This window comes from Lissotriton vulgaris, chromosome 9, assembly GCF_964263255.1.
Source record: "Lissotriton vulgaris chromosome 9, aLisVul1.2, whole genome shotgun sequence".
NCBI classification, from domain to species: domain Eukaryota; kingdom Metazoa; phylum Chordata; class Amphibia; order Caudata; family Salamandridae; genus Lissotriton; species Lissotriton vulgaris.
This window is the reverse complement of record NC_141697.1, coordinates 968,105,898-968,121,517: the sequence shown is the minus strand read 5'-3', so window position 1 is coordinate 968,121,517 and position 15,620 is coordinate 968,105,898. Positions and strand designations below refer to the sequence as shown.

The following is a 15,620-nucleotide window of genomic DNA, read 5'->3' as shown; positions in this document are numbered from 1 at the left end:
GGCCCTCTTTGCACCCGACCCTGAGAGGTTGTATTTGCTTTTTACTTTGTGCATGAGCATTTAATTGTTTCTTTTCTTGTGTAGTACCTTGCTTTAGGTCCTGACGAATCGCCGGTTGGCGAGAAACATGTTGACCACACCAGGGGGTTGAGTTAGATGTCTGTATACTCCCACAGCCTCTAGCTCCCCTCCCACCCCTTTTAATTAGGGAATCAGCCACGTCAATAAAACTTATTGTGGACTGATTACCCTTTTTAACATTCACTCACTTTGCACTGACTACACTCTCTTCCGTCCTCACTCACACTCACCATCGGCAAGGAACAAGAGAACTCCGCCAAAAGAGTGCCCTTGGGCACTCCGTCAGACATTGCAGTGCCGGTCTGACGAGGGGCAGTGAGCCGATGATGATACTGGACATCCTTCAGCCAGGGTGTGTTTCACACCTAATGCTCTGGGTGTGTGACGCTCTCTAGTTCCGACAAGGGAACCTTCTTAGTTCCTTGACTCTTTGCATCCACTCCCTTCTCCACACTGTATCACGATCACCGGGGAACTTTGTACTCCTCTGTGTGCTCTGGTTTACAGTCCTACCGTGAACATCGTAATAAGTCAATAAGAATTGTAAACCGGCCGAGTCGGTTTGAAGGGTTCCTACACGGTCTAGGAGAATCCGACTGTCGGGAGGAGGCTTTCCACCCAACATCATAATCAGCCCCTAAATGTAGTGAGTTCACTACTTGCAGGGACATAAATCTGCCCACCCTTATTGGAATTGGGGAATTTTTTAGATTGATATAGCCAACTACGCTTTTTCAATATGAGGTTAAGAAAAGAATGATCTGACGTAGGAGTGCATATCTGTCCTACACCTGAACATGTTATCGTCATTTCTTAAAATTTCCATCGGAAGGTGTATACGTTTCTCTCAAGTGCAAGAAAAAAACTGTTCAAGTCTGCTACTTAAACTCCTAACAGTGTGATAATGCTATCTAGCAGACATGACTCTGGTACTTAAAATCTTTCTTGCTGTACCGTCCTAATATACATATTATGTTTAAAAAAACATATAAAAACATTGAGCATGTGTGCTCTTGAACACTTCTTAGGTGTGGCTCACAAAAGTCATGGGACCATTTCATGGAGATAGTTCTCAAGATAGTTTACAAAAACGTAAGAAATGTATTTGTTTTTTTGGTAACAGATGCTTACTCCATTGGTCATCTGCAGATCATTGTTTTGTCACAGAAACCTCTCAGAGTAATGTATTTTTAGAGATGTGACACATGAAGCAGAGCAAAATGATCTAGCCCCTTAATGTGCACCACGATTCTACACCTTCAATATGCTTTTGGAAACCTTTTACAACCCTGCATTCTCTTCATTTTTATAATACTGTTAGAGATAGGGGCTTAAGTCCACTTTGCAGTTTGAGGTGAGCACAATGTGAAGTCACAGCCCTTTCTGTTTGAAAAGGCAGACTTTGATATCAAAGATGTCTGACAAGCCTATTAATCTAATTGAGAATAAAAGCAGCAGCCTTCCAGGCATGGGACTCTGCTGTGTCTGCTACAGATGATTTTAATAGTGAGTGAATACTGAATTCAGAGAGAATTGCAGGCAATAGAACGACTGATCCTTAATCATCAGAGATAAACCATGTAATGATGAGCAGATGTGAAATGATGTTCACAGGCTATAAACCTCTGGTGGCAGGACCAAAAAAGGAAAATAGGAAGACAAAATGAAAAACAAATAAGCTTCATCATGAGTCTCTGTTACAGACAATTTTTTTAAAAAGAATCACTATGCATCCTCTGATCCTCTTTGTCTTTGAATGATAAAGAGAGGTCAGATTTGAGAATGGTGTCTGAGTTATTATGAAGGGGTGCACACATTTGCATTTCGTAAAAAAAAAAGGAGTTTTAAATGCTCTAAATTGCTTAGACGAATACCCACAGGTGGAGAGTGTGAAGGAGCTGTTTTAGGCAAACTAAAAGGAAAGTGAGTTGAGCCTTAAAACTCAGAAAGGTAAAGTGCTCATTATTTAATCTTTTAGTAGTGAGATCGGGAATTGGGAGTTAAGACTAGAAGGAGATAGGAAGAAAGAAAATAGCTCATATAGTTTGAATACATGATAAGTAATGAATGAAGCAAAAGCAGAAAAGCAAGCATCAAAACATAGAACTTACACCCCACAATCTTCATTTCTTCAGCAACAAAAAAGTTGAGGATAGGAAAAAGAGAAAGGAGAGGAAATAATAAGGAGTAACAAATGAAGGGATAAGTAGAATATAGAAGAAACAGTAAAGGACAACATAGTGGTGGATTTGGAAGAGAGAAAAACAAAAATATCATTCATGGGCAAAAGAGAAACATGCATGCTTCATATCCAAGTAAAATTATAAATGACATAACATTTCACAAAGTACAGAAAAAGAGGTTCAACTGGCAAGGAATTAAATAGCTGAAAACGTACATATACCTTTCCTGATCATTCTCTAAATGTGGACTTGCTGTAAACCACACTAGGAAAGAACCCTAGTGACAAATCACATAGAATAAAATTTCTAAACTGCTGCTAAAAAGGCATGACCTTAGGGGTTGCTCAGTACCATCAGGGCATACTACCTGAATAAAATTGAAAACAAAAGGCCCACCTTCTAATATTCAACACTCCAAAGGCAGGGAAAATATAATGTGTGCAAAAACCTTAAGCAGCTAGATAATCTACTTTTCAATGTAATCTGATGAATAGAGCCAGGCAAAACCTATGAAATTCACACTTTTTATTATTATCAAAAAATGTAGATCATAAAATCAAGACCAATGACTCATGTCTCCAAAAACATAATCCTATACTATGTGTTAACTAGGACATCATAATATTTTGTCTAAATATGATACAATCAATACATAATCAGATTACATCAATTCTTTTTTTTACATATAAAATACTTTCAAAATATCCATCAGTACAGTGTGTGAACGATTCCTCGGTATGAAACGTGACTAATTCTTGGTGGATATGTATCTCAACACGCCTTCATCATGAACGTTGCAAATGTAACCTGATTGGTCTATACAGGGCAATGAAAATCCAAGTGGACATGAATGAACGTGCCTTGAAATATATATCCACCAAGAATTAGCCATGTTTCATATCTAGGAATAGTTCACATACTGTACTGATGGATATTGTGAAAGTGTTTTATATGTACAATTTTTTTCCCTGTAATCTGATTATGTATGGATTGTTTCATATTTAGAAAAAATAATATGATGTCTAAGTTTACACATAGTATAGGATCATATTATTGAAGACATCAGTCAATGGTCTTGATTTTATGATCTACAATGTTTGATAATAATAAAAAGTGTGAATAAAATAGGTTTTTCCTGGCTCCATTCATCTCATTACATTGAAAAGAAGATTATCTAGCTGTTTATGGTTTTTGATCACATTATACAACCTGAATATCAAGCTTTAAATATCATACTACCAACATATTGAAGCAAGAATATTAACTAACCAAAATATCATGAAGGTAACTATACATACGTCCTAATAGCTTTACTATATTTAAATCTACATAGATGTATCTTGATGACTAAATATATATATATATATTACTTACTGAAAATAGCCAGTAAGTAGTTATAGATAGGAACAACTTTACCCATAGACAAAGTGTTTTTGCTAATAACTTTGCGTTGTTTGGCGAATGTTCACAACATTTTCAAAAGTAGTGTTACCTTAGCTTCTGTTTGAGAAGTTGGGTTGATTCGTCAAGCGGGTGCCGAGAAAAAGGGAGGGGTCCAAAAAACTTTTTCCTTATGTAATGTCTATGGGGATTGTGTATTTTTAATACATGACCACCCCGAACGGCTGAACAGAATTACACCAAGTTTAACAGAAAGCTAGATCTTGGTCCAGAAAGTGTGCTTTTTATAATTTTGTGTAAATCTGCTCAGTAATTTTGGAGTAATAAAAGAAAGAAAAATACAGATATCTAGGGATGGATATAGTTCTCAGATCCATCCAAGGGGGATCTGGGAGCAAAGCAAGGCCCCAATTGGCTGGCCGCAACATGAAAAGAAAGTTACGGCTGCCATTTTGCCTCTTGCTTTGGCCTGAGGGAGGGAAGGGGAAACAAAAATGAAATATAACACAAGGGGTAAAGATAGAGGTATCCTGACCCTACAGGACATATGGAGGGGTCTGTGAGGGATGCCTCATAGGCAATCATTTTACCTGGCTGAACCAAGGTTCCACCGTGGCGCTCAGTGCAGTCACCAGTGTAACTCCATGGCAGATCAGAAACCCAAAGGAATAAAAATAAACCCACCCTCACATACCAAACCCCTACAATGCATGACCAAAGGCCATGCAGAGCGTGGGGTTGGGTGTGCGTGGGTCATTGGCTGCTAGACCCCTGCCGCCCACGGCCAAGGGCTGAAGGCTGTGCTTGGCAGTGGTTGTATTAACATACGGTAATTATATATTTCTTTATGTTAAAAAAAGCATTGAAATTCAAAGAACAAACCAAAGGTTACATGAATGTTATGGCTATGTTGACATTGTACCAACACAAAACCATCGAAATTCAGCAGTTGTACTTACCTGAAGAAACTATAACTTGTGCCATTAAGTAACTTTAGGCCATGAGTTATAGTTTCTTAACATAAGTATAACTACAAGTATAACTATGACTGCTGAATTTCTATGGTTTTGTGTATATAAAACCTCAAGGTATATTTACCTTAATGATATGTGGGTAGCAGATAGATTCTCACCACAATATTTAGGGAGCACAATATTCTAAGATACATCCTCTATTAGAGTTCCAGAGCTAGATATATAAAAGCTCAGATAGTTGATGCTGGCACCCTCAATTCATGTTCACATTTTATCAAACAGTGCAAATCTATCCTTAATAAATAACAAAATACTGTACAGTACTAACTTCAGGTTATATTACAACATCTATCACCTGAGAATAAGATGCACCTCCTGCTAAAGCATTTTCTATCACACAACTAAACAGCTGAGGGACTTTTAAATAATATTATCTAGCTGCAACGGGCATTCCAACTAAAAACATTTACACAAAATAGAAGAAGCAGATATTAAAAAGAATCTGAGAGTACCACTTTATAGTTGACTTAAGGAGGTACTCCTGGTGCAACTCACCACAAGAGCAAAGCTAACTCGCAGTCCCTCTGGCTCACTGTGAGGTTGATTATGGTCAAGGGGCATGTTTAGGTAAAAGTTTGATACCACTTTATCCGTCATTTCTAGACTGCCAGGCCCAATTTGAATAAACGTTTGAGATGATTTTCACATAATGGATTGTCTCTCTGGGTCACTCATGTTGGCAGTAGTTTAAATTATTGTTGGAAATCTCAGTACAGAGGACATGGCATAGCTCTTAGAGCAGAGAACATGGAATATGTTTTCATATAGTCACCTAAACCATTTGTGGCTCAGCTCTAGAGCCTCATCATACTACACACAATGATTTTAATGATATCATCTAATGTGAAATTTTCGACTTCTGTACATTCTTCTTTTTCCATTTGACCATTTACTCTTTTATTCATCATCCCTATTAGTTAGGTCCATGTTACATTAAACTTCAAAATACATTAATAAAATAAATAGTTACAGCAGGTTAGGGAAGCTAGTGCTACCACTGGCCGTACTGCAGTTGTCCTGAGTTTGAAGCAAACTGAAGCGCTGATGTGCGCCTCTTTTGCCCAGAGAGTATCTAACCTATGTGTTAGAACAATTGCACTGATATTTCTATGAAGTACCCAATCCATTTACAAAGGAAGGCATCATATTCTAATGCACTTACTCCAACCTTTGTGGAAGAAAAATAGTTACTAAATTACACAAGCACCTTGTATGAAAAGAACCTGAAGCCTTTGAAACTTATCACATCCATGCTTATGATCTTAATTTTTGTAGTGTATGTTGGTAACCAATAATGGTATGAATATCAGGGACAAAACTTTTAAAAATCTTGCTTGTTGCAATTATAAAGGTAATTTTCAATCTGTCTACAAGTGACCATTAACTAATCAGCATATGACAATAATCGGCCTGGGTCCACAGCCACCCTTGCATGACAAGTCCTCTTGCATCACTGTAGTATCCAACTAGGGATGCTCTCTCCCTCGTCCTAGCAAAGTCCTTAGATCTACAGCAGAAGAACCTTATTCCAGCTGTCCTACTCAATTCAGTTTTAGGTTTCATTGGGTTCGGAAACAGCTTAAACAATTGAATTTTTGTACAGCCTTGGCACGGTACGATCTGAGTATTTAATACATTTTATTTGATGGAGCTTATTTATTCCATACCAAATTGGTCATGAACTTAGAAGCTATATATGAATTCCCTTTTGAGTAAGACAGCGCTGAAAAAAGGAACAATTATTTACCTCTGCACACTGACACTGTTTGGCATAGTTAAAGAAGGTTGATAGATCCTTCAGTGTCAAAGAGTCACAAGACAGCTTAAAAATATTTTGTACTAATAATTAGGATATGCCTCATCTTTCATATAAAGTAAACCATAAACCCTACTATATCATTGTTGCTTATCACCACACTTGAAAATCACTGTGAGTTTAATTGGTTGAGTTTCTTATTGGATTTATATGCAAGGAGACCACAAAGACTGGTGCTTTACAAATATACCAATTAATTTAATTAAACACACAAAATAATTATTCATTATCAAATGTGAATGTTAACACTTTTTATTTCCCTAATTTTATTTTAATTAACCTAAATGTTGAGTGAACCATATCCTAACCCAAATGCCAACGTCAACCATCGCCTTTAATTAACATAAATAATTAAATCTTTCCTTTAATTTGTAAAAATTAGATCAATGTAAATTAAATTAAATAAGTAACTATAACTCTGCCATTGATTAGTTTAATTTGTGTTACTAATGTAATAAATGTATTAACATTAAACCTTAACTAATGTAAACTAAATTAAGTTTTACCTAATTAAATGCATATCCCGTACCCTGGTATTACCTTTAATTACTGAACAACAAATTAGTCTTTCTAAATTATTTGGCCATGACCATAGCCATAGATGTAGTTTAATTATATTACATAATAATGAAATAATATAATCAGCATGAGATTAAAGTAAATACAATGACACTAAATTAAACAGTGTGCCTTAGACCTTAATTAGTTTTGATTTGGATAGTTAAATTAAATAGAAAAAGCAATCTTAATCAAAATTAATGAATGTACGTTGCTTTTGATTTAAATACTTCTAACCCTAAAGTATTTTAGTAAATTAATACACTATTTGAACAATTAATAAATATTTTAAGACAACCTTCATGTTTATCAATATGTTTATATTACATGACATTAAATTATATTCAATATATATTCCTAATTCTGACTTTGTATTACTCTAAATTAAAGTACATTAACTTACTGCGACTAGTTATAGCCATCATTAATGCAATACACAGGCAGTTTACAAACTGGTTGAAACATTGGAAGAATGAGACCCATTGTATTTTTTTAAATTCATCAATACAACAAATCTGAAATAACCTTGATAAACTAACGAGTGCATCATTATAAAGCATATTCTTCCCTTTATGGTGAATTGAACATGATAATCCACAGGATCTCTAAAAGCATGTAATTGTAGTGGCTCTCTTTCGAGATGCTGGAGCACAAGTCCCTGCAAGAGGTCTGTTTCTACCCTTTAATTAATTGAACAAGTATACAGCTATAAGGTCTGCCAGAGTGACTCAGAATTTGTTTGTCTAAATCTAAATTATCTTTTAACACTGCTTCACTTCTTCTTCATAATATACAGCATCATGTATACCTCCTGGTTATTGTACAGGAATTTTTTTTTTATATATATATATATATATATAGGTATATTTTGTATACCTTCTGGTTATTGTATGACTCTTATCTCCATGAGACACACAGAAGGGAAAACTGAAGTTTAGTTGAGTGACATACTTTGTTGAGTGACATATCCAAATAGATCTATTCTGAAATGTCAATTATTTGTTAGATGTTGTGCCCATGACCCAATCATTAAGTTGCATGAAGCGCAAGCTCCCTCTGGGCAAACAGCATTCTTCACTTGGAACAATTGAGCTTGTGAAAACTGTTATGATGCAGTAATTCCCTAATCGCATGGACAGATCTCCCTTAGTGGTCTACTGGAGTGAATATGAATACAAAGCCTACCTGGCAAGATGACATCAGGAAACCCCAGCTTCCTCGTCACAGCCACACCCCGGTTAAACAGCATAGGGTGTTCCCTCCTGACCTGCTCCATGTCCCCTCGGAGGAGCTGGAGAGAGATGATCAGTCCTAAAAGAAGAGAAATGGAAATTATTTTTAACAACAAGAAAGCAAGTAATGGTAAAGCCCATTTTACTGCACAATTGAAAACATTGAAGCTGATTCACAAAGGGAAATCTATGTGAAGTGATCACAGAACACATAGATTTCCACCTACATAGAGGTAGAGTGCTCATCTTGCATGCTTGAGAATAGGATTTATGAGTAGGTAAAGTAGTACTCCTAGAATGGATGCACGTCACCAATGGCGGCCATACACGCCTTAGAAATCAGGATTGCCAGCTGATCCTTTCCTCCTTAGCTATTAGTGATAGGTGCCGCCACCCTTAACCCACTGGCTAATGGGGTCCTGTTTCATGAAAGCAGGCTAAAATTTTGCCCGTCCTAAAAAAGCCCACAAAACACCCTATTGAGCAACCAAACTATAGGTGAATCTCTCTATAGCCAGCATTGTCCAAGGTACTGGAATAATTTGTTAATCAACATCTTTCTCAGTATCTTGAAGCCAACAAGCTGCTTCTTCCCAGTCAGTCTGGATTTAAGCCAAACTTCAGTACAGAGACATCATTGATTGACGTAACCAAACACATTAGAGGTACCTGGGGGACAGGGCTGTTCTGATTATGTTAGACCTGCCAGTTTCCTTCTATACAGTCCCTCATTCTATGCTTCTAGCATGCCTCCAATCCATCTGAATAGGTAGATTGGCTTTGAATTGGTTGGCTTCCTTTGTGAAGAACAGAGGGCAGGAAGTGTGAGTACCTCATATTCTTCCAGAGTATATGATCTGACAGTGGGAGTGTCGCAGGGGTCGGCTCTGAGCCCCACACTGTTTAATGCGTACCATACCCCTTTAACACAGTTGGCAGAGGCCCTAAGTTAAGGGCCAAGGTGATTACATACACTGACGGCACCCAGCTGCTGTTCACATATGGAAAGAGAGAGGAGAATGTGGGAGAGTCTATTTCTGTCTTTCACTGTATGACCTTACATCAATTATAATGTAATGCAGTTAAGACTGAGATACTATTCTATGGCCCCAATCCTCCCGATTGGCAGACTTTATGGCCCAAAGAAGCCTCATCCCAGGGTTCCCATGGAGGAACATTTAAGAACTTGGGCATTACATTTGACAATTCTCAGTCTTTTCAGCCACAGATTATGGGCGTTATTATGAGTTTTGTGGTGCAGTAGTACTCTGTGCTCACACCGTCAAATCTGTCTAGGAAACACCAGCCAGATCAGTAGTTTCTCCTGTCTGGTCGGCAGTTCTTTGGCGTTCCCAAGGCGGTGCCTAGCCACCGCAATGTGAGCGTCGAAGGCAGTACCTGCAGGGCATGGGCTGCTGCTGTCCATGCTGTGCAGGTACTGGTGTGCATACACACAGGAGGGCACATGTGGTGCCTCCCCTGTGTGTATCCACATGGTGTGAGGCACCAGGGGGCCCTGTAGGTACTCTTGTTTCCTCATCACCACACTTTTCATGGTGCTCAAACCACCATGAAAAGTTTGGTAGTGAGGGAAGTTCTAATATGCTTGGTGGGCCGCAACGACCCAGCAAAGCATTTTGCGGCCTCAAGACCACCGTGAAACTGGGTGCTCCCAGGTTGGCCCAACCACCCTGGTCCTAATAGGGCGGTCGGGAGATCGCCACAGCCATGCCCCAAAGAGTCTGGCGATCCGTGGAATGGCAGACTCGTGATAAGCCCCTATGTCTGTGATCTGAACATGTGTTGGGCTTCTGAAAATGAAGGTAATGCCCTATATATGGGACTTCCAGACAATTTGCTTAACAAGCTTCAAGTGGTCCAAAATCCAGCAGCCCGCATTCTACTTAGCCTGCTACAAAGAACACACGACTCTGCACTTGTGTGATTTCCACTGCCTTCATATAGGTAATTGTTTTCTAAACTTTAGTCCTTTTCCATAGAGCACTGCACCATTCCGGAGCAGGCTGTCTTAGGGACAGAATTAGTTTCTATGCCTTTAGGGAATCTGGCAGGAAACTTTGATTCGCATACTTTCTCCATTTGTAAGACCATTACAGGCTCTGAACTGTTGGCATTGAGTGTGATCCCCAATTTTCCTTGGTCCTTCCATCCTAGCACAGATGGACCTGTCGCTGAGACGTATAATTTACTGTGCTTCTGTCCTTGAAATCAAATTCCAGCTCTCTACAACCAATCAACTCAATGGGTTCACCAGTGAATGTTCTTAGGGTAATATCAGCTGATTTCAACAGTTTTCCTAGTTTATTTTCGAATTTCTCCTTCCATATCTTAATATTTACAATTGTACAAGGTGACCCTGAATCGGCTACTATTTCTATGCTCACTCCTCCTATGGTAATCGCACACACAGGTATTTCTTTTTAACTGCCTCCTTCTCCTCATTTGTTTTTCCTTCCATTATGTTGAGCACACATAATGTTGTACTCTGACTCATCCGAGGATTCCGATTCATATTCCTCATTCTCTTCCACAAATTTCACTTTTCCTTTTATTTTCCTATAACACACTTTTTGAAAATGCCCCACTAGACCACATTGAGTACATTTACTGAGTTCCCCAACATTTCTTGTACTTCCTTTATATTCAGTGTCTTCATTAACTCAACCTTTCCTTTCTATGTGCTTCTTTTTTCCGCTACTTATTTCAGCCACCACACTGGGTTCCTTCTGTTTCTCTCTATCTGCTTTTAGCACGGCTTTAGCACATCAACCAGACATTTCTTTTTTTTTACTATCTCAATCACTTCTTGGAGCGGTTTCTCTCCCTTGGCCCATAAGGCATCCTGTATGTTTGGATTTGCTGCACACATTACTATTTATTTGGTCCCTTATTAAATCGTCATGCATGTTTTCAAATTTACATGTCAGTGCTAAATGTTTTGATGCAGAGACGTAGTCTTCAATACTCTCCTCTTTTCCTTGCCTATGTCTGTAAAATTTATATCTATTAACTGCTACACACACAGTGGGCTTATAATAAGTGTCTAAGGCTTCCATGTGCAAACATGCCTCCTTGTGCTCCCTCACGTACTTTCTTGTTTATTTGTTTATATTATTGTACACCTTCAGTCCACCTGCACCTAAGCAGTGCAGTAGTATTTTTTTTTCTTCTGCTGGTAAAGGTTCATCTGGCTTATCAAAAGTTGGTATATAATTATTAAAAAATTTGCGCCATTCCTCCCACTTTATCTGAGGTGCCACCTTACCAGACAGAAACAATTGTGGGGGTGATAGGTTGTATATATTGCCATGTTTTATAACTTATATATTTTTTTAAGAGAATGTCTTGCTTTATTACTGCCCTATGCGCTATTTCTAATCCTTACTATGTACTAGCAGTTCCAATACTTTTTTTTAAACAGTTTATAGCATTAAGTCTTTTGAATCCACTCTTAACTTGAAACTTTTCCTTTTCCTAAATAAATGACTCACTTTTTATACATTCCCGAAGATCCTTAAGCTCCGATCTGTACCTCAGCTGGTTTGTTCCAGGATTGAATGCTTTGCTGTGCTTTTCTCATGTATTTCTTTGTTTCCTCAAAATGGCCTCACGCACTTTTTCTGTGCGTAATATAAAGTCTTTAACATTGACTTTTCTTATTCCAATATGGCGCTGAGATGCGCATTACATCATTACGTCACACTCATTCTCCGCGCACTTTGTTTGTGTGGAGACTTTAGCTCAATTTCCTTTCACGCGTTGAACTTTCTTCCCGGTTCCTCGCTTACATCACCACACGTCAGCATTCGTTGTTCTCCTTCCTCAGATATATTTCATCTTCAGAGTATACTTCTGTCAGAGTTCATGTCTGAGGTAATTTTTGTTCTGCTCACAAAGTATTCTCTCTTTGAAACTTAGAATTTTTCAATCACACCATTCGAGTCCGCCTTGGATGACAGTGCTCTTTTACAATATCGATCTTATCTCGCCGCGGTCAGATTCATTAATCTTCCTCCTCTTCCGTTACATTACTTTCCTAAACGTGGGTTCCCTGGTGTTGTGCCCCGTGGCCACCAATGTAAAGAATGAGGGCACGCAGAGAAGCTCCAAAATTCAAGTTTAATGTAAAGTAGAATCAACAACACACCGGGTGGAAGGTAGGGTGCGTACAGGTCACAGGCTCAAATAATAATGACAACTGTCAAAGCAAACTGTCAGCTGGCATTCTAGAATGCCAGCTGTTGTCATGTGTGATGAGCGCGAGGGCAGGGACGCGTGTGGCAGGGACGGGGGCTTAGAGGGGATAAGGTGCAACAGATGTAAATACCTAACTCACCAATACCCCCTCATCGTAACCTGTAGTCAGGCCACTGCCTTCTGGCAAAGACCCCTAAGATTTGTTGCATGAGAATGGGCGGAAGGACCTTCTCCTACCTCGGGCCAGTTGCATGGAATAATCTCCCATTGGACCTACGCTCTGTAGCAGACACCGCCTTGTTTAAGAAAAGGTTGAAGAGTTGTCTCATCCAACTAGATTAGAGGATCTCACTGCACATTGTTGATGACTGAAAACTCAGCACTGGGACACTCCATGCGCTTTTATAAATCCTGTTTCATACATTCATTGTATTTGTTAAAATCAGATACTTCAAAGATCAGAATTTAACAGCCCATCTGGAGTTTGGAGGAATCCGAAGATCTTCCATTTTCTGATGGAATTACTAAGTACAGTCCAACACCTGAATTTCTTCAATCATAATTCTCTTCAATCATAGTGAAATGCCGCTGGTGGATTTATTTTAAAAGTAGAGTTTCCCCCAGGAATTGGAGGATCTTATATTCCCTCCAAATTCTAAACAAGTCCCTAAACTCCATTTCTTCACCTGGTAGTGCAAACCATCACGATTTCTCACTAGATTTCACAAAGTCAAAAACACTAATGCATGTCATAAAGTATAAAAGGGGTTTAACAGCAAACTACATCATGTTCTAGACCCCATAAAATAGTCATCTGAGATGGTAATCCATTGTAAAACCTAGCTGATAACTCACCAGAAAAATCAGAAGAAAATCATATTTCGCAACACACATGGGATCTCAAGCGTTGCAAACTGAGAAAGGGACAACTGAGTGGTGAAGAGAGCCAGCACTCTTCTACTTGAGGGCCAGCCAGACTGCAGCTATCTCTTAAATCAAAAATATAACACAACTTGGATATGCAATCCCCGAATGAAATTAAGCTTCAGGCACTATCTATCTTGAAGATGCTCTTTGTGTTATTTTCAAACTGCGTGGTGTCTTCGACTTCGGAACTCAGGTAAGTGCATTACATTAAAATAAATGAAGAATTAAACACATATCATAAATCTAAAGTCAATATTAGTCTCATTTCTAGTAATGAATTTAGCATGTGGCCAGATTACTCACAAACCATGAAGCCTGAGCCATATCAGTCATTGTGTTGAAGTTGTTACTCTACCCCTGTTATCCTGACTTATGTACGGTAGTACACTTGAAAACCCATAGTAAACGAAGGGCCTGATTCGCAAACAATTTTCCTCCAGTATGGATTTAAATCCCATTCACTCACAACACATCTTTATGAATAAGTTTCTTGAAGCCAGAAGCTTATGTGCACATGTACAAGTACACCCAAAGCCACACTGAACTATAAAATTTGAAGATCACATTCAATCAGCAGAGATAATGGGGGAAAACCAGTCAGCGGATAGGTTCTGCAATACCATAATTTGAGCTGGGAGCTGTATACTTGGTACTTGACTTCCGGATGATGTTCTCATGCACCTGAAACCATTCATTCTCATTGTTACACCTGCAATGAGAGGAGAAGATACAACTTAGTAACCACAATAGTAATCCCTTCTTCCACAGTCTTCCTAGTTATTATTAATCTTTTATCTTCCATTTTCCCTTCTGCTGCCTTACTGTTTTCAAATATCAATTTTTGCCTGCTTTTGCCATCATGCCCTTCAACTCTTTTTCTCTGGCTTCTTCACAGTTTTCCTTTTCTCACTTAGGTGGTTTCCCTTAACCTGCCTGTCACCTAATACCAGACAACCACATTTAGAACTTTGAATAGGAAATCTGGTTTAATCATGAATAACTAGGCTGCTGTTAAGAGTATTTGTGAGATCAGAGGAATATATCAGAGCTATTTTAATTATCATTTATGTGGTATTCTGATACTCAAGTGCATATGAGTGCTCAACAATTACAAGAAGACAAATTGAATTTTAGAACAATCATCAATCTTTGGTGCTATAAAGCAAGTCAGTAGGTTAAACATGGAGGTGTAATGTTTAGTGAGCTCCTTGTTGAGGAGATGGACAATAAACTAATTAGTCTTTAGCTATCAAAGGAAAGACATCCAGGGATGCCATCTAGCCACAGAGGAGCCTGACTACTCCCAAACGACGTCTGTGAAGACATCATGTTGAATTCAGTCTCAAGTCCTTTGGTAGAGAGTTTCATAGCTTGAGAATAATATATGCTGGACTGGACAGGGGTGTTCAAAATTTGGAGCTTTCCAGTAGGAGAACATCCTTGATTCACAGGCCTGAGTTGCCTTGAGAGAATTTATGTAGATTTATAAGGTAAGACGGTGTGATGAGATGTAAAGCCTTTTGTGTGAGTCATCTTAGTGAGTGTGAAGCACTGGGTAGCCAACATAAAGCAGCAAGGATAGGAGATATGTGATAATAATATTTATGAAGAGGAGACTAATCTGGTGATGGGGTTGAAAGCAGATTTCAGTGGATTGACTGCATATTGTGTTATGCCTGCTAAAATTGTATTTCAATAGTCTAGTCTAGGCGCAATCAGTGCATTCACCTCAAATTTGATATGGTCATATACCAGAAGAATTTTCCTTACAGCCTAAATGTAGAAGTTTTCTATTTTTGAGGCTGTATTTATATGAGGTCTCATGAAAAGGGATGTATACATTGAAATGCTCACTGAGATCGCTATGAGTAAGAGAGTAGGTAGGCAATCTGTAGAATACAGTTCCTTAAGCTGGTCAAAGGTGCTATTGGATTTAGGTGACAAGGAATAAATTATGTTTTTGGGTTGCGATGCAGATAGTTATTTGGCATCCACTTTGCAGCTTAATTAGCACTTGTCATAGAGTGATGATACCCTGGAATCGAAGACATTTTAAGGTGTGTCATCCATGTACTGTAATGCGCCTCCACTGCCTTCATACAAAGATCCTATTGGTTCCACATACATATTGATGAGAATCGGAATTTAGACTGGACTCCAAGTACCCTAC

General features: G+C 38.6%; 1 protein-coding gene across 1 annotated transcript in view; it reads right to left on the bottom strand.

The window, feature by feature from the left end:
- Window positions 1–15,620, bottom strand: part of DOCK3 (dedicator of cytokinesis 3) — a 1,414,611-nt gene that overhangs the window by 389,208 nt on the left and 1,009,783 nt on the right. The window contains exons 13-14 of the mRNA XM_086938817.1: window positions 14,071–14,159; window positions 8,259–8,384 (exon numbers count right to left, since the gene is read on the bottom strand). Of these exons, the coding sequence (XP_086794943.1) occupies window positions 8,259–8,384; window positions 14,071–14,159 (215 nt within the window). The remainder of the gene's footprint in view (window positions 1–8,258; window positions 8,385–14,070; window positions 14,160–15,620) is intronic.